The sequence below is a fragment of the Athene noctua genome, chromosome 16 (genome assembly GCF_965140245.1).
Source record: "Athene noctua chromosome 16, bAthNoc1.hap1.1, whole genome shotgun sequence".
NCBI lineage: Eukaryota > Metazoa > Chordata > Aves > Strigiformes > Strigidae > Athene > Athene noctua.
This window is the reverse complement of record NC_134052.1, coordinates 17,173,893-17,196,169: the sequence shown is the minus strand read 5'-3', so window position 1 is coordinate 17,196,169 and position 22,277 is coordinate 17,173,893. Positions and strand designations below refer to the sequence as shown.

Below are 22,277 nucleotides of genomic sequence, written 5' to 3'. Positions count from 1 at the left end.
CCTGGCACGCCAGTGTCTGGGGCCAGGGGGAGCTGTCAGGGCCCCGCTGTGGCATGCGGGTCGCACCTGGCTACCACAGGATCTGCTGCACAGCCAGTAGGACGCTGTCAACTCCGGCGGAGGCAAGGGGTCAAATATTCTTCCTCTTCCTTGGTGAGAAGTAAACTCTGCGGAAGGAGTGGAGCGAGCCCACGGGGCATCCTGGTACCTGGGCTCATTCCCGGGCTGGTGGGCGGCCGTGCCTGCCCCGCTGCCGTGGGGCCCTGCCCGCTCGGCTCCCGCGGCACACGGGCACGCAACCGGGAGCACGTTTTACTGAAGTGTTGCCTCCCTGCAGGCTTCTCGAGCTCCTGCCCTGTCTGCTGCAGGACTGTCCTGGGACGGGTTTAGCCCGCGGTACCTGGTGGAAGGTGTTCCCGCGGGAGCCTGGCTGTTGGCTTTGAGCTGCTCGGTACAAGAGCTGAGCCTGGCTGGGACCTGGCGCTGCTGCGGCACAGACCACGTCCAGGGGTGCCTGTCCCACCTGCAGGTACCCCGGGGGGGATGTTTGCGTCTGAGGAGCCGTAAGAGAAGCTGCAGGCCATTCCTGGCCGCCCCTGCGGGGCTGGCTGGGCTGCCTGCTGCCGCGGGAGGGGAGGAGGGACAGGTCTCCCCCCGCGTGAGCTGCCTTGGCCGGCTGGTGTCCAGCAGAACATTTGGCTTTGCAGTGTGGCAGCCAGCAGGAACCTGGGGGCTGTTAAGCAAATCTGACCTGGGACCAGGCCAAGTGTTTCCAGAGATAAATCTTCATCTCACTCGCAAGCTGTTTACCTTCCTTGGGCTAATATTAGTGATTCTCTTCCTGTTTTCCTCTTTGCTCATGTAAAATGATGAGGCCTTGACTGCTGTGTCCACTGCTGGTAATTGAGATGATAAATCTTCCTGCTGGAGACTGGCTTTAATCAGAGCATTGTGTTTGGATGCAATTTAATGACTCTCATGCTGCTGAATTTGGGCAGGACTCAGGAGAGGTGAGAGCCATTTATATGTTACTTGGCTTAACTGCTGCTTCCGCTTTGCTACCCCTCAGCTGGGAGCCATGTTTTCAGCTCCAGCCTCTGATGTAGCTGCCCGTGTCCAATGAGCCATGCCCCTAGCGTGCCCCTGCTTTGTCCTTGCCATCAGCGCTCCGCTTTGCCATCAGGCAGCTGCGCCGACACCTCCAAAACCGCCCTGAGCTTGTGGCGTGAGCGCTGGAAGCCAGCGTGGCCCATCCCCGACTTCTGTTCTGCACTTTGTTCTCCCGGTTGGCTGAGATAGTGAGGAATGAATTCCACTCCTGCCTCTTCCAGCTTCCCTACTGATGTAAAAATCTTGAATTCAGTATTGTACCAGTTTGGTCTTGATGCAGAAGAGGGTGGGTTGGACACTGCACCCAGCAGCACCCCTGAGCTGTTTCCCCCATGCTGCAGCCCGCGGTCCTCCGGGCTCTCCTCAAACTGCTCCAGGCCCAGGGACGCTGCCAGGTGCCAGCTCTGCAGGGGGAGGGCGGGGGGGCTGTTTCAGCAGGGGTTTGGAGCTTCACAGTAGAGATTTGGGTGCAAAAATGCAAAGTGGTTCATTACTGTGAGTTTGTGTGAGGGTCTGGAGGGGTGAGAGCTGGATCCCAGTGCAGCAGTAACCCCGCGTCCCCCCCTTACCTGCTGTGGCTCTGCCATCCCTTCCCCTCACTGAGCTGCTGCTGCTGCAGAGCTCCCAGCGTTGTCTGTCTGGAGCCCGGGGAGAGGGCGAGTGGTTGGTGTTCTGCATCTGAATATTGTCCTGTTCAAATTGCTTTCATGATTAATTAAATTAAAAAATACTTTGGGATGTGGCTGAAGATTCAGTCAGAGCATTTGAGTCTCTGCCTCAGCGTGGCTGGGCAGCAGGCCTGTGGCTTTCTCCTGCTCCATCACCCAGGTCCTGCGCTGCCCGTTCCAGCGCTGCCCGTTCCATCCCTGCACTGCCCGGCCCTCACTGCCCGTCGAGCAGCCCCTGGCAGGGGGGTGCAGACTGAGCGCGAAGTGCAGAGGCTGCAGCGTGGAGGCAGTGGGCAGGACTCTGTCCCCCACCCCTGGCAGGCTCCAGCGGCTCTGAAATAATTCAGCCCATGTTGGCAAAGGCAGCTGCCAGGCACCAGCCTGGTGCTCCATACTGCACTGCTGCCTTCCCAGCATCTCCCCCTCATTCCGTTCGTTTTCCATGTCTCCTTCAGTCTTTTCAGATTAATAGTATTCCAATTCCTGAAGGAAATGCAGAAAAGCGGCATGTTTAATTTTAATTTAGGAAAGCGTTTAGGTAGCAGCCTGGTTTCCTCGCTGCTGTCAATCAGGTTTTCTCAAGGCTGACATCAATTAGTTTAAAAATATTGAATGTAATTTTGCCTGACACAACATATTGCAGCCACTGCAAAATATAATTTATTTTAGAAGAAGAAATAATTAAACTAATTTGCATGTCAGTCAGCTGAGCTGGAATACCGAGGAGAGAGACTCTGCAATGGAAGATGACTTTTTCCTCTCCTGTCGCACTCAGCCTGGCACGTGTGACCCTCCGCCCCGGCCGGCAGCCGCCTGGCAAAGCCCCTCGCGGGCGCGTTCCAGCGCCTTCCCGCAGCCCCCGCCCGCTCCGCAGCTCTGTGGTAGGTGCCCGTGAGCCTTTGCTGCCGTGTGCCTGGGGGGGTGCACCTGAGCTTCTCTGCGCAGAGAGGTCGGAGCTTTTGGCCTTGCAGATGCGAAGTCTGCACAGGTCAGGCATGTCGTGCCTTGCATCGTGCCTCTCATCACGGAGGTACAGCAGCAGTCTTTAATCGCGCTTCTGACCATCGTAAATTCGGTTTGTGCCACACGGTTACAGAAAACATATTTCAGAGATGTTTTGGAGATAACTTTTTTCAAATACATCCAACCATTTTTTGTATTTTCCACCAATAAATCCAGGTTCTGGCTCAAAGGAAGAGGAAGGTTGATAAAGAAAGCATTTGAGGAACCTGCAAATAGATCCCAGTACAGGCAAAACAAAAAGAAGCCGACGTGTAGCTCACTGGAAGCACAGACAATGATGCGATGGTTGCATTTCTAACCTTGATGTTCCTGGAGACGTCAAATTTTAACCCTGTCACTGAGCTAGGGCAAGCGTGGGCCTCAGGCTTCAGCAATTTCAGAAGGGGCAAAAGGAGAGTTTTTTTTATGACAGGGTGCATTTAGAAAGGACAACTGTGCTTTGAGCTGCGCTCGGGGAGCGGGATGTTAGTTACGGCTCTGGCAGCGGGGTCACGCTCGTGCTGCGCCGTGGCGCGTGGATGACCCCGCTCACGTGTGCGGCATAAAACACTCCTGGAGCTGCCGGCTGATGCTGTGGAAGAGGACAGCCCTGTGGTTGTGCCCAGCTCCAAATACGCCGACCGCATCCCCCAGTAGGTCTGGGAGAGGTGCTCGTGAGGGGAAGCTGCCGTGCTCGGGCTCACCTGGGTGTCCCGACTCGGCCCCCCGGCCCCGCGAGGTCCTGGGGAGGGTTCGGCAGCGCTGGGAGTGGCTCCTGCTCCCGGCCAGCTCGGGCACCGGGGGGGCACTGGGGACGAGACTTGCTCCTGGGCTCTTCCTCACTCCTCTTGCTGCCTTTCCTCTCCTTCCTTCTGGCAGTGCCTCCAGGGCCATGCCAGCCTTCAAGCCAAGCAGCAGGGACAGTTGTTCATCTTCCTGCAGGCTGAGGAGAGGGTGATGAGATGCGGTTATCCTTCTTGCAGGAATTGAACCCTTTTTCCTCCTGATGGTTTGTGGCCCCGGTGGGCATCCGGCACACCCCTCCGCCTCCCCCGCGCTCCCTTCCCGCCCCGCTGCCTCCCCCTTCCTCTCTGCCTGAAAGCAATTGCAGTTTATTTCACTGCACCAACATGCCTTTTAAAATAACACATAGTTCCAGGCTTTTAGTCACGACTTCTGCCTCCCTCCCCCGAAAACAACCATCTAATCACCAGAGCAGCTGGTCTGGGTGAGAGGGAGTGATAACGCGAGAACAGGGTGAAGGCAGCTCTGGGGAGGGGGCTTAGGTTCCCAGCTAATTATGGAGCAGCGCTAAATCTCCTCTCCCCTGGGTCCTCCCCCACCTGATCCGCGGGGGCCAGCATTAATTTTACAGACAAACAAGCAGCAGAGCTCCTGCCCGAGCGAGGAGAGAGGCAACGGGTCTTTCACAGTTGCAACCTCTGGCTAAAACAAAGGAGATGGAGTATGAAGGAGTTCTCATTTCTGGAAGCACATGAGGTGCTTCAGAAAGCATGAGGCCCTCCAGAGTGATTTGTAATCTCGCAGCGAGGCTTGGCGTACCTTTGTGGCGCGTGTGGGGGGCAGAGCAGCGCTGCAGTGAATGGAGCTGTTGGTGCCCTCCCTGACCAGCACCAGTGGGTGCCTGTGTCCCACGGCGGGGAGCGGGCTGCGAGCCCCTGGGACTGCTGCCTGGGGAGGGCAGGGGTGGAGGGGCTGCCCTAGATCTCACTGCATGACCCCCTGTGCCTGCTGGCAGACAGTGCTAGGTTCAAGTTCAAGCTGCTGATGGTGATACAGAAACCAGTGTCAGTGTGCACGGCCCCGGTTCCCCGGGCAGGAGCCTTGCGCCTTGGTGGGGAGCATCCAGCCCTGGGTCCCCCGGCTGCAGTGAGGTGCACGTGGCAGGTTCCATCACCCCCATGCTCTGGGTTGATCCCAACTGTTTCACAGCCTGGCTCTGCTTTGGCCTCTCAGCCCCTGGGGCGTGAGGGTCGGGATCCAGCTTGGGCTGTGATGTTCTCGTGTCTGAATTCACTTGACCCCTCTTGGTGCTGCCTGGCTGCAGCAGACGCCCATCAGTGGTGAGTGACCCTGAGCAGCTCAGGGCTGCTCAGCTTTTCTCTGGGGTAGATGGGGCCAGCAGTAGCATTCCGGGGGTCCTTGGGGGCTGCGCGGCAGTCAGGTTTCTGTGCTGGAGCAGGGCTGTGGGGAGGCCGAGCGATGCTCGCTCTGTGCCGCGGGCGGGCAGGGCTGAGGTGCTGCGCGGCCACCCTGGGCTCTGGATGGACGGAGGCGAGGAGGGTTCACTCCCTGCGAGCAGCAGATGATGCTTTCTGCTGAAGCTCTGCTTCATTCTTTGTTTCAGATAATCACTCGCAGGTGTCCAGAGCCTCTCTCCGTATCCGTATCCTGGACGTGAACGACAATCCGCCCGAGCTCGCCACTCCTTACGAAGCTGCTGTGTGTGAGGATGCCAAGCCAGGCCAGGTAGTGGGTGTCCCCCAGCCCTTCTCCCAGTCTCCACCAGCACCCGCAGCAGCCCCATGCTGTGCTGTGCTCTGGAGCGGTGCCAGCCTGCCCGTCCTTCCCCTGAACATTTCCCCGTGCAGCTGCTGCCACGCTGGGAGCTGCTTGGCTGGTCTCACAGCCGAGCCCGTCAGCAGGGGCAGAGGCTCCTCCCTGGCTGTGGCAGAAGCTGGTGATGCTCTGCTGGGCCGGACCCTGCGAGCGGGGCCGCGGGAGGGGATGCGGAGGCAACGCTGATTCTCACCTCTGCTTTCTCCCCACAGCTGATCCAGACAATAAGTGTTGTGGACCGTGATGAGCCTCAGAGCGGCCATCGTTTCTACTTCACACTGGCACCTGAAGCCACCAACAACCACCATTTTTCTCTGCTGGATATCAAGGGTAAGCCCTGCGCCGCCCATGCCAGTCCTGCAGCCCCCAGGCTGGCTGTGGGGAGGGAGGTGGGCGCTGGTGATCTGTGCCTGATGGAGCTGTGGATGCTTTGGGCACTCTGCAGGGCTCCTTGCCGTCCTGAGATGGTGGCGCTGGGCAGCTGGCGGTTTGGATTTCTTCATAGAGGCTCTGTCAGCTTTCTTCTCTGCTGCAGACAGGTCCAAAGCTCCCCTTGTGCTGCCGGGTTAGCCTTCTGTGTTTTCAGGGCTCTTGGTCCCTTTCTTGATGCAAAACCTCCAACCTGCCTGCAGGCAATGAGATGATGTGGATTTACCGATGAACATGCCCGTGTTTTGAGCATTATGATTTATCCCTCTCCAAGGTAAATCCTGGGACGTGGGTCATCCCGGAGCCGCTGGGCGGGCGGGCAGCCCCCGTGCCCCCGGCCAACGGGAGCCGCTCGGGCACCCTGGGAGGCAGCGGGGCCGTGCAGCAGCCGGCCCTCGGCCCTTGTGGGCTACCTGGGACGTGGCCAGCAGAGCCGGATTCCCCGCGGGCTGGTGGCTCAGCACCGCGGTTTCTCTGCATCTCCTGAGGCTTGTCCTGTCCCTCGGGAAGCGCAGCCGAGCAGGGCCTGCCCGTTCCTCTGGGGAGCTCCGGGGTTCTTTATGCGTCTGGCTGAGCAGCTCCTGACAGCTCCATCCCCGCCTGCTGCTGGACCACTGGGCGTGACGCGGGTTTTGCTGGCTGAGCCCTGGCTGCTATTTGGCTTTGCAGACAGCAAGGTCAGGCTGCGTTTGCATGGACAGTAACAATCCAGAAAGGTAGTTATTGGGCTGCTTCCTGGTTCTGGCTGGTGTTTTGGGTGTATTTAGGTGCTGATTGCAGCAGTAAGTGCAGCAGTGACCCTTGCAGATACTGGGATCTTCTCCAGCCAGACGTGCACTTACTTGTTAAAGGGCCCAGCCCAGATAGAAGCCAGCAGACCACACTGAAATGCTGCTTTGTTTTGGGGGGCTTTTCAAACCATTTTTTTCCTTTGTTTTTGCAGCTTCATCTGTGAAAGGTCTGATTTAGTTTGTTCTGAGCTTATCAGAGGAGCCTTCTGCTGACGTAAGATCCTGATTCCTCAGTTGGGTTCAGCATTATTAGGGATAGTCAAAACAGAACTTGCAGCAAAAAGTTTCAGGCATAACTCTGGAAGGACTGACACTGCTTGGTGTCCTCAAAAGCACAGCTGTCCCTGACCCGAGTCCCTCCCACTGCACTCACAGGGCAGTTGTTCACCAGATCTTTGCTTCTTATCGTGTAGGTCAGCTTTAGTCTTCTGCAAGATTTTGACCGTACCCAGCGATTAACTTCCTTCTCTTCCTCTGAAGGACCTTGTGCAAATGTGCTAGAGTGCACCGAGTCACGCCCAGGGCCCACCCCACCCGCACCCCCTGGCACGGGGCTGCACCCCCTGCTCCACCGCCCCGGGCCGTCGCCGCTGCCCGACCTGCCTGCAGGGGCCTGGCCTGGGGGTGTGGGAGCTCGGGGGGGGGGGCGCCGCTTCGTGCAGCTGCCCGGGGCTGGCGTGGCGGGAGGCTGCAGGACACGGGCTCCTGCACTGCCGATTTCTCCCGAGCTGCTGCTCTCTTGAGTGGGACGAGGCTCTCGTTGCACAGGGTAATCCTTCGTGCTAAATGATCCCACAAACCTTGCATGTGGTGCAACACTGCATAAAATGAGTAAAAGCTGGCATCACCTCCTGCCTTCTGCTCTCGGGAAAACAACTGCTGTTGCTGCAGGGTTATTCCCAGGGTGTTTGGAGACCCTCCCAATTGCCAAGCGTCGCTGTCTTCCGCAGCAAGAGGAGGCGGCTGCCTGTGCAGATGGTGGCACCCCTCCTTCTGATGGGAGTGCGTCTCGGTGCCGTCCCCCTGCCTTTGAGATCTCCCACCCCGCCTCTCCAGTCCATTGAGCGCCCTGGGTGCCCTCGCCTTCGCCCCTCGCTCTGGTACGTTCCCTCGCTGCACCCTCCTTTGTCCCCCACTTGCCTCCCTCTCGTTTGTTCACCCCTCTTGCACTTGTCTCTGCTCCTCCATATAAATATCAGTGGTGACAAACTGCTACCACCAGCCCATCTGTTTCTTTGTACAAATTTGTAGCCAGTTTTGAAACGTGATTTATAAATATTGCTTTTGCAGCCAAGGAGTGACACTGATGGATGTCAGCACAGATGGATTCGCTAAGCTCTTGCTTAAATCCTTCTCTCCCTTGCTTTGCCCCGACTTCCCTCAGCTCCTGCAAGGCAGCAGAAAGCCACCTCAGGAGAGTGACTTGTCCTTGGCACGCAGGGACCCACGTCGCTGGGGACTGCTCCCGTTGGGGTTCACCGGGCAGGGCAGGCCAGCGGGCAGCCGCAGTGGCCATGGCCCGGGGGCTGCGGGCTGCTGAGGAGACCGCTGTGATGGCCCCAGCGCAGGGGGCTCCGGCGGCTGCTGGTGCACCCCAGGGAATAGGGGAACATGGCGGGGGCTGCTTGGGCAGGCACGAGCGGGTGGGGAGAACCCGGAGCGCAGGGCCCGGTCACAGGGGCGGGAGTGGGGCCGGGGGAGTGCAGGAGGGTGGGGGAGGACGCTGAGCGCGGCAGGGCCCTTCCTGGTGGGCAGCGCGGGGGAGGCCTGCGAGGTTTGTAGGGGTGACCGGGGGGTCAGGCTGTCCGTCAGGTGAAGAGCTGGTGGAGGGTCTGCTAGTAACTGTGTGCGTGGCAGCAGTCACGGGGCAGGTCGTCTGCGGGCCGACACAGTCACGACGCGGCCTCTTGCCCAGACCCCGCTGGGTCAGGCCGTGCTGCAGCCAAAACCGCAGGGAGGGGGCTGGTCCCTGCAAAACGCCAACAGCGAGCACCCACAGCCCCGCTCGCCAGCTCCCGGCCGCGCGGAGATGCTGGCTCCGGGCCAGAGGCAGCAGAGCAAAAGGTGACCCTGCGGGGGGCTGTGGGGGCTGGACTGCATCTGGGCTGCCGGAGCCAGGCTTCTAGAAACAGTGCCACTTCCTACTGGTCTCTTTCCGTGTTTTTGCTCTGTCCAAGGGAGTGCTCAAGCACCTCCTAATTCATCAGACAAGGAATAAATGTCATGTGTGGTAACAGCAGCCGTGATCCAGAAGGAAGGTGCCTAAAGGAAGAGAGAGAATTGGAAAAGCTGACCTCACCCAGCTCCAGTTGGTGCCATTCCAAAGGCACTCACCATCCTCTGCCTCCCAACTTGCCTTTTGCTGGGGCTTTCTGGCCCGAGAAAATTGATTACAGAAGGATCAAAGGCAATTAAAGCCTGAAATCATGTTCTCCAAGAAATGCTAATTGTGTTGGAAGGGATGGTAGAAGGAATCCAAGCCCAGCAACCTGGAAGGGTGCTACATAATATGGAGTGACACATGGAGCTGCTGACTCCAGAGCCCAAGGGCTAGGCAAGCAGATGTCTGAACTCTCTGCAGGTCTCATTAAGAGCATGTAATGGGTGATAGAAGATCTGAAAATCATAACAATCAAAAGCAAAATGTTAGGATTCAACAATTGCCTCAGGATAGAGGAAGCCTCCTCCAGCCCTACAGGGATGCTGATCTCGGCACGAACAGTGCAGATGCTGATCCAATGGAGGGGGTGAAAAACGCCATCGAATCTCCGTGGGGGCTGAGCAAAAGGCAAATGAGCAGCGGTGGTGCTGTGGCCTGGCACTCAGAGAACTTGGGAGAAGGAAGAGGCACAAGGGAAAAATCGGTGGTTCACCTACCAGCTGCACCTGCCTGGGGCTGGAGAGGGGAGTCTGCTCCTTTTGGGCAGCACCGGGGCTGCAGAACAGCTGCTGGAGAAGGGGGAGGCAGATGCTTGTGGGGCCCCAGGACTGTGGGAGAGGCAGGGATATCGAAATCCAAACGGGAGGTAGCTTGCTCCCTTCTGTTCTCCTAGCACTGTTCAAGATTCAGTTATGGGAAGGATTTATTAGCTCTGTCTTTGAAGCTGCCAAGAGCTGCTTTGGAGAGGGAGTCTGAGAGACTTAATTATTTTATTATTCCCAGTGATGTTACACTACCACCAGAGTATATTGTGTTCCTAAACTTTCCTCTTGCAGCAGTATGGCTGGGTCCCTGCACACTCGGCTCGGGTTGGTTTCTGTCTTCTCTGGTGAGGTGCTCCTCGGGCTGGCGGAGCAGCCGCCTCCAGTGCATCCCACAAGGTGATGGGATGCAGCACAGGATAACATCACTGTGTGCCCGGGGCAGGTGGGCACAGGAAACCTGTGCAGGAAATGTCAGTTTGTGTAGCAAGAGGGCAACGATAGTAAAAGGTTTGGCTTGGGGCTTCAGAAAGCACGTGGCACAACCTCAGGGAGACTGGGCAGGAAAACATAAGTGTGGAGATCCAAACTCATCTGTGCAGGAAAGCTGTGGATTAACATCTGCTCAAATTTCAGTGCCACCACCTGGGAAATGCTGCTTCTCAACCTCATGACCCCAGAAGTAACCTTAGCAGAAAGCTGCTGCAGAGGCAGAGACACGAGAGGCTGCAGGGCCAGGCCTGCCTGGCTTTTCCTCGCAACGACTCCGGCTGTGCCGGTACAAACAGATCTGTGCCAGGACACGCATCCTGCAGCAGCTGCCTTGGGTCAGCTGCATGTAAAGAAACAACTGTACCAAGAGAAATTACACTGTTTTGTAGAAGGTTGCTTTGGATGCATTTTCCAGGATACATTTTACCAGATCTGGGCAAAATTTTCTTCACATCTATGGTCTGTTAAATAGACTGTGTTGTCTGGCGGCAGCACTGCTTTTGCTGCAGTATCTCGGAAGGGAACACAGAAGTCTGCAAGTAGCAGGGGTGCCCAGGGAGCTGGGGGCACAGTGGGTGGGCAGCAGGGAGGCGGCTGGAGCCCTCTCGGTGCCTGGAGGGAGCTGGTCTCTGCCAGGCTGGGGTCCGGCCTCGGCGAGCAGCATCGCAGGTGTGGGGGTGAAATTTCTGTGGATCTCCTTCCCGTAGGAAGTGCTCATGTCACCCTGTTCAAGAGAAAAAGTGTAGCTTCATGTTGAAATAGTGTTTTGTAGGCTCTGATTTTTGTCTCTCCCCCTGGTACCGAGTTCTGGGTTACAGAGCGAGACCTCAGCCCCTTTCTGAGCGGAGGTTTCTTGGATCAGAGCTGTCTGTCACGCTGATGATATATTTAAGTACTGGCTGCTTTATTTTGACTTTGTGGGTTCAGTGGTGAAAATATTTCTCTTTCCCGTACTCAGAGGTGTGAGGGGGCTCTGGTGCAACACACTGTCTGAGCAGTCTCAGCTGAGCCGAGGTTAGTGGCTGCCTCTGTGACTTGCACATGCATTTCCCCTTGATTTCTAGAGACTGCTTCTAAAAATACAGCGTGCCTTGTGGCAGGTCCCTAAGAGGAGCTGAGCTGGCTGTAAAGAGAAAGGGAGTCACCAGCCCTCTGCTGCATTTCCAGAGGTGAGGAGCTGGTGCTACTCCTGCATTTCCTCAGCGCTGAAGGGGCGCGCGCATGGGCGCTGGGAGAGCTCCCGGGTGCAGCCGTTTGTCGGACCAGAGATGGGCTGAGCAGCACGTGGAGGGGCAGGGCTGCGCATGGGGATCCTCCGAGTCAGGATCCGACTGCAAGCTCAGGCTGGTTGCTTGACTGGTGTGATGGTGCCGGCGAAGGCAACCTTCCCGGCCAGGCCAGGGCCTTGCTCACACGAGTTGATCTGTCCCGTCTGTCCTGTGGCTTCATCTCTGCTGGACCCAGATGACCGAGGCTTATGTTTAGCTGGGCTAGCTAGGAGTTAGTCCTGGCCTCTTGCTGAGATGGTGCCATTAATGTTATTTATATCTCCCTGCTATGCTGCAGCAAGCTGAGGGAGCAGCATCAAATGAGATCTTGTTACCTTTGTGCATATGATTAGCATAGCAATAATTCTTTCTCCTAGCTTGTCCGTGGTAGGCAATAGGCAGCTTCTCAGCAAACTCCACCGCCGCACGTGCTCAGGCTCCCCGCCGCCCTGGGACTAGTGCTGCCCTGCTCCTCCAGGCAGCTCTGCGCAGTTGTCTCTGTGCTGGTGCCACGTGCTGCTCCAGGAGCCGTGGCCACAGTGGCTCGTGTCCTGCAGGACCGGGTGGCTGCCCGGGCAGAGGGTGGGTGGGCTCTGCCTCACACACAGAGAGGCCCGGCACGGCGTGTGGTGCAGAAGGATCGTGCTCTGGGCTGCGGGCCCGGCCCACTGCAGGCTGCTGGCACTGCTGCTGCAGGCAGCATTTCTCTTCCGAGGCCACCGGTCCCCAGATCCACTCGCACAAGCATTTGCCTTATTGCTGTCTGCTCTGCGCTCGCTCCCGCTGCACCACGCCGTGCTTCGCTCCAGCATGCGCTGGATGGGCCTCGCCTTTGCCCCCTCGCAGGGTGGCAGCACAGGGGGTGCAGATGGCCCCAGCTCCTGCTCCTCCAGACTCCCTGAAGCAGAGACCAGCCCTGCCCTCGCTCAGCTCTGCAGGGGCCGGTTGCAGCAGGGCTGGGGCAGGTCGTCTGTGCCGCTGCCGGTGGCGTGGGCAGAGCTGGGCAAGGGCTCAGCACTGGGGTCCCTCCAGACTCTGCCCCAACTGCCGTTGCCCCAGCCCTGAGCAGCGGGGGGGTGATGGGCTCCATGCTCTGCCCCGGCTGCTGTGCGGCGCCTCCGGGCTCTGCCCCTGCAGCCGGTGGATCTCCCGGTGCCGCGGCTCAGCCTCTGCCTGCCCCGCTGCTCCACTCCTGGCTCACCCTCTGTCCTGGCCGTGCCCCGTGTGCTCCCGTGCAGCGCCCGATCCATACAGCAATTTCCGTGGTGGCAGGCAGCCCAAGAGCCAGAATTAGAATAGATGTCTTTTCCGATCGAAAAGCTGATTGATACAGAAAGGGGCCAGTCCACCATAAATCAGGTGCAATGAGGAGAGAGTCTGTAGACAGCAGCACCTTGCTGTGAGCGGGTCAATCTATGTTTTATTAGATAAAGACTGCAGACGCTCGGCAGCGACTTCTGACATCTGGCCACAATTGTTCAGCTACTCTTCAATCCCTTCCTGCCCGCTCTGCTTCTGGCTGGCGGGGAGCAGCACACAGGAGCAGGGATCTGAGCTGGTTTTCAGTCCCTGTTCCTGCCCTCCCTGCTCTGGGCTGTCTGGGTGCAGCTGCTGCTTGGGTTCAGCTCTGGCACCGGGGCCCTGGAGGGTCCCGTGAAGCAGCTGCGTTAATGGGATTGTGGTGGGTTGTGCTGTGCTGCTGAGCCCCTGCAAGAGCAGGGCTTGAGCTGATGGGGAGGAGGAGGAGAGCTGGCTCAGCTGGGAGGAGCTCTGCCTGCTCCTTCAGAAGTTACAGAGGGTCCTCCTGGGGGTATTTGGTCCCCTGGCTCAGGCAGGACCCTTCACCCCCAGCTCTCAGGTTTGGAAGCAGTAACTGCTCTTGCAGACCCCCATCCATTCTGGTCTCTGTCAGCAACTAATTTTTATCCCGATTCCCACTCTGTGCCACTCTTAGAGGGTCTTCTGGAAGGTTTTTAACCTCTCTCTGCTCTGTGGTGTTCGTCAGCACAGCTCAGACGCCTGCGTTGCTGTTGCTCCTGTGCTGGGCTTGCCATGCCCTGGGCGCTGGCGGGCAAGGTCCTGGGCTGGCCTGGAGGTGCCCGGCCAAGGGGCACATGCTGGAGAGGAGCTGGTCACCTCCGGGCGCTCGGGCTGCTGGGGGTGGTGGTGCAGGGGAGCTACGACCTGGCTCCTGCTCCCCTGTGATGGAGAGGAGGGACGACCCGTCCAGTCTTTGGGCTGCTGCCAGAGCTGGCGCACAAGCAACCACTGCTCATCGTGAGCGTGGAGGAGTCCTGCTGGCTGAGCTACGGGTGTGACTTTGCTGTGGGTTTCCTTGTTCCCTGCAGACAACACGGCTGCAGTGCACACACAGAGGATGGGCTTCAATCGCCAGGAGCAGGACGTGTACTTGCTCCCTATTCTGGTGGTGGACAGCGGCCCCCCGGCCCTCAGCAGCACCGGGACTCTGACCATCCGCATCTGCGGCTGCGACAGCAACGGGGCCATCCAGTCCTGCAACAGCACGGCCTACGTCGTGTCGGCTACACTGAGCCCCGGCGCCCTCATCGCGCTGCTGGTGTGCGTCCTCATCCTGGTCGGTGAGTGCCCACCTGTCCCTCGGCCACCTCCTGCCCTGTCCCCTGTCCCCTCTCCATCCAGCATCACAAAGACGAGCGCAGGCGGTTGCTGTGGGCACGGCACAGGCTCCTCTGCCCCTGTCCCCACGCTGGTGGCTGCAGCGTGGGGGGCAGGACGCCCAGCCCCTGCCGGGGGGGACCACGGGAAGCTCCCACAGGCTCAGCAGGCTCTTACCTCGGGTGCGGGGCAGACAGTTGTGCTCTCACCTTAGAGCTCTGGTCACATTTGAGTGCGTGTGAGCACGTGGGCAGGCCGCCGGGCTGGGGGACACGGGGGTGTGCACAGACCAGAGCGTTGCCCAGGCCGGGACCTGTGCCCTGGGGGTGCCACCGGCTGCCCCGACACTGGCACAAGCTTGTGAGGGCCGGCACGGCACGGCGAGAAGGCGCGGGGGAAGCACGGGCTGGCACGAGCCTGGGCAGGGGCTCTGGGGGAGGGATGCTGCCGTGCCTCGGGTTTACCTGGGGCAGCTGGTGGACAGCGCTGGCTCGCAGCTCTCCCTGGCGCTGCCTGCGGAAGCCGGCGCCTTGTGCAGCGAGGGCTCCTCTCCTTGGCACGTTTCCGCTCCCCATCGCCTGCTGTGTCTCCATTTAGAAAACCCTTTTCCACAGGGTGCACTTTACACTGGTTTCATTTTCCAACGCAGCGCAAACAAATTTCTGCCTAATTGCCCAAATGAATAAAGTGCACATCAGTGCTTTAAAGGTGATGGGATGAAGGGATGATGATCCAGGACACAGCTGCGGCTCGTTGCTCAGGCTCTCTGCCATCTGCTCCACATTCACCATTCCAACATTTGGCTGCTGCTGTGATTCATGCACCCCCTTTTCCTACTCATCTTCTGCAGAATCCATCCGTTTGTCCAGCCGTGTGTTCATCCATCTCTCCCCCCTGTCTCTGCGCATGGGGAAGGAAGCTCCTGGTCCGTGCTGGAGCCCAGGCAAACCTCTCACCCAGGCAGTGCTGCGGCGCCACTGCTGCTGGATGGGCCTGGCTGGCAGGAACGTGCCAGTGGTCTTGGCTGCGGCGCTGCCCACACTGGAGGGGACGGTGCCCCTGCACCCTGCTGCCCTGCACGAGCCTTGCACCCCTCTGACCATCTCTTCCTTTCCCAGTGCTCGTCCTTCTGATCCTCACGCTGAAGCGACACCACAAAAGCCACCTGACGTCTGACGATGACGAGGACATGAGGGACAATGTCATCAAATACAATGATGAAGGGGGTGGCGAACAGGACACGGAGGCCTACGACATGTCAGCCCTGCGCAGCCTCTACGACTTCAGCGAGATCAAAGGTGGTGACGGGGGTGGGGGGCCAGGAGAAGGGGCCCCGGGCGGAAACCCGGCCTCCGAGCTCCGCGCCCTCCCGCAGTGGGTGCAGAGCCCGGACCTGGACTTCTCTGTGTTCAGGGACTACATCTGCAGGAAGGTGGAGCAGGCAGACGAGGACCTCTCTGTGCCGCCCTACGACTCGTTCCAGACCTACGCCTTCGAGGGCTCGGACTCGCCCGTGCCCTCCCTGAGCTCCATCAACACCTGGTCCAGCAGCTCGGAGCAGGACTTCTCCTACCTGGGGGGCTGGGGGCCGCGTTTCCGGCAGCTGGCAGCGCTCTATGCGGGGCGCAGGGACGAGGAGGACACCGAGGAGTCCTAGCCGTCCCGCCAACCCCCGCCAGGCCGCCGGCACCTCCTGGGCCGGGGGACGGCGGCGTGGGGACTGCGGCGCGGGCACAGCGCGTGTCTCCAGCCGGGCTCTGCAGCTGCCGCAGAGGGGCTGTGCCGCGGGGCCGGGGGCAGCGGCCGACGTGCTCCTCGCAGCTGCCTCCTGCCCGAGTGCTGCCGCGCAGCGAGGTCGGATCGCCCAGAGGAACCATCAGCATCTCCTTAACGCCAGTCTCCATTAAAGCACTACGCATTAATTTAAGGAAGAGAGAATCTAATTCAAGAGAGTTTGGAGGGAGTTTCTCCCCCACAAATTATCATTTAAATAGATCTGTTCAGTGAGCCCAGTTCAGGAGAGGAAGAGCAAACCGGGAGCCTTTTGTTGTCTAAATTGTTTTTGTCACTTGAGTCAGAGCGTTTGAAGTGCTTTGATTTCTTTAAGAGCTTTCCTTGCAGAGGGAAACAAGCTTTTAACTTTTGTTCAGCTTTTTCCCCCTTATGTTCACTTGCTTTTTGGAGTCCCCCTTCTCTCTGGGCGGGGGCTCCTTGGCAGGTGCCACACCAGGGCTGCGTGCTGGATGGGGGCTCCAAGGTCACGTCCTGCCGGGAGCGGCCGCTGCACCGGAGCCCACGCCAGAACACACTCTGCCTCTAAGCTGCAACAGCTTCGCCCCTCGGCTCTTAGACCTTTCTTGTGGTTATCAAAGCTGTTTGTGATCTGAAGGGGCTCCCCCTCCCTCCCCAGCAGGCGTTGTCTGTAGGGTCCAGATGTCCACGGCCCCGGTGACAGACGCCGGGGCACGGTGCCGTGCCTGGGCCGCGGAGCAGCTCGGACCTGGGTCCACAGGGCTCGGCCACGCGCCAGCTCCACCAAACAACACGGGCAGGACCTGGGTGCACCCCAGCCGGGGAGGGGGGGCAGCTGCGTCCTGGCTAGGGGGCTGTGCTGTGGGCAGTGAGAGGACCCCAGCCCCCTGGGTTGGAAGGATAATTCCTGCGTACACCCAGCTTGACAGTAAAGCATCACCGCTGGTGACAGAAAAGCCACCCCAGGACCTGCGCATAGGCCAGATCCTGCTGGCGCTGCTGTGCGGCCCAGGCAGGTCTGTGACACCCCCGGGTACCCAGGGTGTCCCCACCCCGCACAGTGTCCTGCAAGAAGCCAGCATGAGCTCCCGCAGCGGGGCCGCTTTTGTACAGAAACTTTGGTTCGGAGGCAGCTCGGGAGGAGGCCGGCGGGATGATGCTGGAGGAGAGCGCTCAGTGCCCTGCACCTTCCCCGCCTGCTGACTCCCCACGGGGTAAATTGAGCAGCGTGTTGGGCATCTTCTCCAGCTGTGCTGGCTAGTGCAGCTCCCTATCTGTTCATGTTGGATAAATATCATTGATAGGTAACTGATAAGGTCTCCCAAGGCCTGACGCATCCTGGGCTTGTCATTGGGTTTGTCCTTTTAGTTTAGCCACAGTGTTTTCTCTCCTTGGAGAAGGTTTAATGTAAATGTACATGTGTGTTCATTTTTTACTGTGTGTTGCTTCCCGGCTGCTGGTGTTGGTCCTTTGGCTGCAGTGTGAGCCCTGACAGTGGAGAGGGGCAGGATGTGTCTTTGCCACAGCTCCTGCCTTCAGTGGCTCCTGCCCGCTACCACTGTGTCAGCTCACACGGGAGCAGCGCATGGCTGCCACGCTGGGGCCGGGAGCTGCTCGCTTCTCAGGGTGTCTCTGGCCCCCCCCAAATAGGCGGCTGCTGGTTCACTGTGATGATGATGGGGAGGCAGCAGAGGGGCCAACAGGCGCTGGCCCTCGAGTGCCGGCTCCGGCCACGCCGCCTCAGGCAGGCGCTGCGCTGCACGCCGGAGCTGGAGAACAGAGAAGGCCCTCTCTTTCCTCAGGAACGTGTTCATGATTTCCCTCCGAGCTGGAGCGCTGTGCCCAAGCCCCTCTGGAGCTGGCCCTTCCTCTAGCAGAAGTGTTGTGCAATAGCAGGGCTCTCTCCGTGGGAGATGGGGTCTGACAGGGTATGTGTTTAGCAAACCCTCCCACCAGGCTGCTCCCCACCCCTGACCAGCCACTCCTCTCCGGCACGCATGTGCGCACGCTTGCGTTTTAATTTCTACCCCACGTGTAAATACGGGAGGAGCGCGGTGCCGGGCGAGCCGGCCGAGCTGCCCTGCGCTCCCTGCCCACCCACACCCGCAGGAGCTGGCAGCTGCCACAGTGTCTGATGGAGTCACTTTGGTTTTCTTTCTCTACCCAAATGAAATTAGGAGGTTGATTTCCTCGCCCTTGTTATTTTTTCAAGGTCTTTCTAGGACCTGGAAATAAATTATTTCCTTGTCGTCTAGCCTGAATCTTACTTGCTTATCTTTTCTTGTTTCGTTTCCTCACGTTGCCTGTCACCGCGGTCCCATCGGTGCCTTCCCACAGGGACCGGGCTGACTGGGGTGCGGCAGGATGGGCCAGGGCACAGCCTGGCAGCGTGTTCCCTGCTGAGACCTGGCGTCCAAACCACCTGCCCCCCGCAGCACCCTCCCCCGGGCAGGACGCCGCTTCTCTGGCTTCTTCCCATTGCTCATTAAAGGCTTATCAGAAAAAGCTTCTTCAAGAGAAGGGACAATTTTTCTGTCTGAATTTGAAGGACATGATGAAAAAAATGCCCTTGTCTCTCTCCATCTCTTCTGCAGGAGAAGGTTGGGTTGTGCTTTGGGTGGCCCGAGGCGTGGGGTACGTGTCTGCTGTGCCTGCTCCCAGCCAGAGCCCCCGGCACCAGGGTCTGGGCTGAGCCACCGCAGCCGGCCGCGGGCTCCTTGGTGCAGTCCCCGCGGCGCTGCCCGTGGGAGGGGGCAGCTCATCCTGCAAGGGGGTTGTTGGTCCTTCGTCCTGCAGAACGGGCAGAGGCAAAGTGCACACCGAGCAACAAAGTCTGGTGATGTGTCCACATGGTCTCCCTCAGCCGACAGAGTTCCTCCACGTTCCTTGAAAAGTGCGTCTTTGGTGTTCCCCTGAGTCACAGGCGACCTCCCACAGGCACGGATCCTGCTCAGGTACCGGGTCACAGCAGCTGGGCACTGGCAAGGGGTTTGCTACCATGACCCGTTCTCAGGGTGGTAATGGGGTGTCACAGCAGCGTTCAGTCACTGCCTGCAAAAAAAAATCTCCTTCCAGCTCAGTTCTAATACTGAAACAATGCAAATAAAGGACACTCCAGCCTGACCACAGATAAATCAATTGCTAGTGGTTTTCTTGATGGCCAGGGACCAGGGAACGATAAACACGGTAACAGCAAACAAGCAGGACCCTCCCTGGGCCCAGGGAGCTTGCCAAGGCATGCAGCCGCGAGTGCCCTCGTGGCGGGGGGCACGTGCTGAACTCTGTGGTGCATTGGTGTAGGTCGGCAGATATCAGGGGCAGAATTCAAACCCCTCCAAAAAAGCAACAGTCATTTCAACAGCATCTTGCAGTCCTCACTCCAAAACAGGCTTACTGATCCCTGAGGGCTGTAAGCGTGTCTGTGTTCTTCACCATTCCTGTGCCTCCACTCCCATCCTGCTCCCTTGATTATTCACTAAATGTTATGGAAGAAGCATCTGGTGACCTTTGACGACAGCAGTTAGTGGGACGCTGTAACAGAAGGGAACAGCCTTGAAGCCAGAGGGTTTTCCGGATGCACGAGGTGCGCTGCCAAACCTCCACGTACGCACCAATTGCCTCTCTAGCTGCCAGCCTTGAGTGGCCCTTTTTGCGAGCATCATCACTACTTGCCCCCACACAGTGAGAGTGTCAGCGCTGCCCAGCTGCTGTTTGTGGAGCTACTGATGGTTGCTGTGTGTCTGCACCCCGGGTTCTCAGCCCAGGTCTGCAGCAACAAGAGCTCTGGCGCTCCAGCTGCAGCCAGCAGAGACGTGCTCTCTCTGAATCCTGCTGCCCAGGTTCAGGCACCCGAAGTAGCTGCCTGGTTATCCGGGGACTCGGGATCGGGTGGGCTGGGATGTCCCAGGAACTCCCCGCAGCCGGGGCGCTCCCAGCAAAGGAGTGACAAGTGCCAAGCACCGAGTGTGAGGAGCCTGGGCCATGCAGAAGGATTTGCTGCTTGGAATCGTGGACGAATGGAGAGCTCAGAACAATCAAATTGCCAGCCAGAACCAGACCCTTAACTACAAAAGAGGAGGATTATTGAGGGCTCTGATTGCAGAAGCATCTGTGAAGATGCTTTAAGAGCTCCATGCCCCTTCAACACAGCCTCTTTTGAAGAAATTTTTCTATAGCAACTTCTCTCTCTTCAGCAGTTGCGTAGCAGCCTCTGGCTCCTTGCAGAGCTGGGCAGGGGCAGCCTGATCTCACTCCTGCAGGAGAGGGAGCCCGGCCTGCTGTGCCCACTGGTTCCAGTGGCAGATCCAGGGGCTGAGCTGGCCGGTTGGGCAGACCCAGGGGCTGTGGAGTGAAGATGCTCCTTCCAGGTCGGTTTTGTCATGTCAGAGGCAGCCCTGGGGGTGTGGAGCACGCAGCACCATGGGGCAGTGGGGGCACAGGACAGGCAGTCGGAGGTGACGGCAGCGGCAGAACCCGCTGTGCTCTGCCCTGTGTGCTGACACCTGCAGCTTCGGGTGTTTCTTTCCCCGAAGGAAGGCTGCTGCAGCCGGCTGCTGTGCAGGAGCAGGGCACGGCAGCTCCCTGGTGCTGCTTTGTCTGGTATTTTTGACAAAGACCAGCTGCTCCCCAGTGTCCTGGCTCCCGTGTTGCTCCATGTCCTTCCTCAGGGTTCCCGGCATCCGCACACAAGTCATCCCCTCAGGACCTGCTCCGGGGCTGAGGCACGACCCTCGCCTCATGGGGTGCAGCCTGCGGCTCTCTGCTGGTGGAGGACATTTGCCACTGTCACATTTTGAACAAGTCCCGTGAGGTTGGTGTCCTTGTGCTACGACGGCAGCCAGCGGCTGCAGCTCTGCTCCCAGCCCCAGCACAGCCACTGCAGCGGCCACGCGAACGCCTTCGCCCTGAGCCACGGCGAGCTCCAGATGGCGAGGTGTCCAGGCCTCCTCCAGAGAGCTACTGAGGAAAGATGGATGTGATCTGCTGGGATCATTAAGGGGAAATTAAAAAAGGGCAGTGATATCCGCACCCTCAAGAGAGAAATAGATCTCTGGTAACCGAGTGCAGGCAAGGCTGTGTAAGCCTCCGCTTCCCACTTGCATTGGTAACACGCTGCTCAGCAGGGTGATCACTGCCCCCCCCCCCGTATCCTCTGAGGAAGCTGCTCTGTCACCAGAAAGCTGACTCCTTTAACCACCTCTGCCACAGCTAATACCACAGCTCGCTGCATCCTTTCATTTACCAGGCCCTTGAGCTTCCTTTCGGGTTGGTATCAGACTCTCCCTGCTCAGCTTATCTCAATTTTGCATCTCTGTGCTCAGTGCAAAGACAGCAGCTGGGTCTTGTTAGGGGTTTCTTGCTGTGCCGCCTGCTCTGGTCTCTGCTCACTCCTTGCTGTGGCTCCGCTGCCTCCCAGCCCTTCCCGGGAGTGTTTCCAGCATCCCGGAGATGTCCTGGGCGGGGGCTCTGCAGCAGCAGGTATCCTCCCTGCTCACTGGTGGGGGCGGGAGCCGAGTTTCCAGGCAGCTGTCACGGCTGTGTTGCCACAGCCAGGGAAGTTAGAGAGAAACAAAATCACTGAATTTTAATTGGCCTTGGAATCTTGCTCCCAGGCAGTCGGTCAGTGGGGCTGAAATCTCCCCCTGGCCTGGCTGAGCGTGCCGGGGCAGTGCAGTGGGGGACGAGCGTTCTGCTTCCCCCTCCGGACACTGGGCTCTCGCCTACTCACACATCCCGGCCTGGGCTCTCTCCTGGCCTCCGGATCCTTTTACGTCTGAGCGTGGATTTAATGACTGTTCTTCAGATTCTTAGGGCACTCCCTTGGGCTTTGCAGAGTTGGATCCAACACCGGTGGGCAGAGCCTGAAAGCCGTTGGGATACGCAGCCCCTGCAGCCCCACAGCAAAGCAAACCCAGCGCCCTGGGCACATCCCCCTCGCACGGCCCCAGCTACAGGGGCCACAGCCCAGCCTGCCCTGGCCGCTGCCCTCGGCGGCGCTGGAACCCAGGCACCGGGCAGCAAGGGAGGGTAAAAACGGGAGTGGGAGCTGAGTGCCTCAGCATTTGCCTCTCCTGGGAGTGCAGCGTGGCACACTGCCCACCCGCCGCTTCTGCTGCTGCCTTGGCCGCTCGTTCGCGGTTCGGATCCAGGAGGTTGTTCTTGGACATCCCTCATCTGGTGCCAGCAACAGCCAGTGTTTGTGCCCTGTCCAGCTACACTGCGATTTTGTGGACATGCATTTTTCATCTGCCGCCGTCACTGCTGTGGGGGAGCTGCTCAGGTGAGTGTGAATTAGTCCAGCTGTTTGCTGGGAGGAGCAAGCGACATCCATTTCTAAGCAGAATCCCCTTAGCTGGTGTTTTAACCATGGTAATTGGAAAAGTTTTAATCCCTCTTCTGCTGGGGGAAGCACGCATTGCTAACAGAAACCATCCACCCCAATTTATCCCCAGCTGAGTCAGCCTGCAGCAGCTTCCTCTGCGGTCAGAAGTCACTCACCTTTAGCAAGGAACCAGGCAGCTGTTGAAACCCTTCACATTGCACGCAAATTAGGCATTGAAAATACTCATTACAGCCAACATGACACGCCTTCATTATTCCAGAATAATTGTCTGGAAGGCTCAGCT

The 22,277-nt window shown here is 58.8% G+C and overlaps 1 protein-coding gene across 5 annotated transcripts in view; it reads left to right on the top strand.

Annotated features, from left to right (window-relative positions):
• The window catches only part of CDH22 (cadherin 22), a 116,650-nt gene extending 98,715 nt beyond the window's left edge, over positions 1 to 17,935 (top strand). For all 5 annotated transcript variants that reach the window (XM_074920229.1, XM_074920232.1, XM_074920231.1 and 2 more), the window contains 4 exons: positions 5,149 to 5,270; positions 5,573 to 5,690; positions 13,611 to 13,862; positions 15,018 to 17,935. In XM_074920229.1, coding sequence (XP_074776330.1) covers positions 5,149 to 5,270; positions 5,573 to 5,690; positions 13,611 to 13,862; positions 15,018 to 15,556 — 1,031 coding nt within the window. In that variant the 3' untranslated portion in view covers positions 15,557 to 17,935. The remainder of the gene's footprint in view (positions 1 to 5,148; positions 5,271 to 5,572; positions 5,691 to 13,610; positions 13,863 to 15,017) is intronic.
• Positions 17,936 to 22,277: the final 4,342 nt, after the last annotated feature.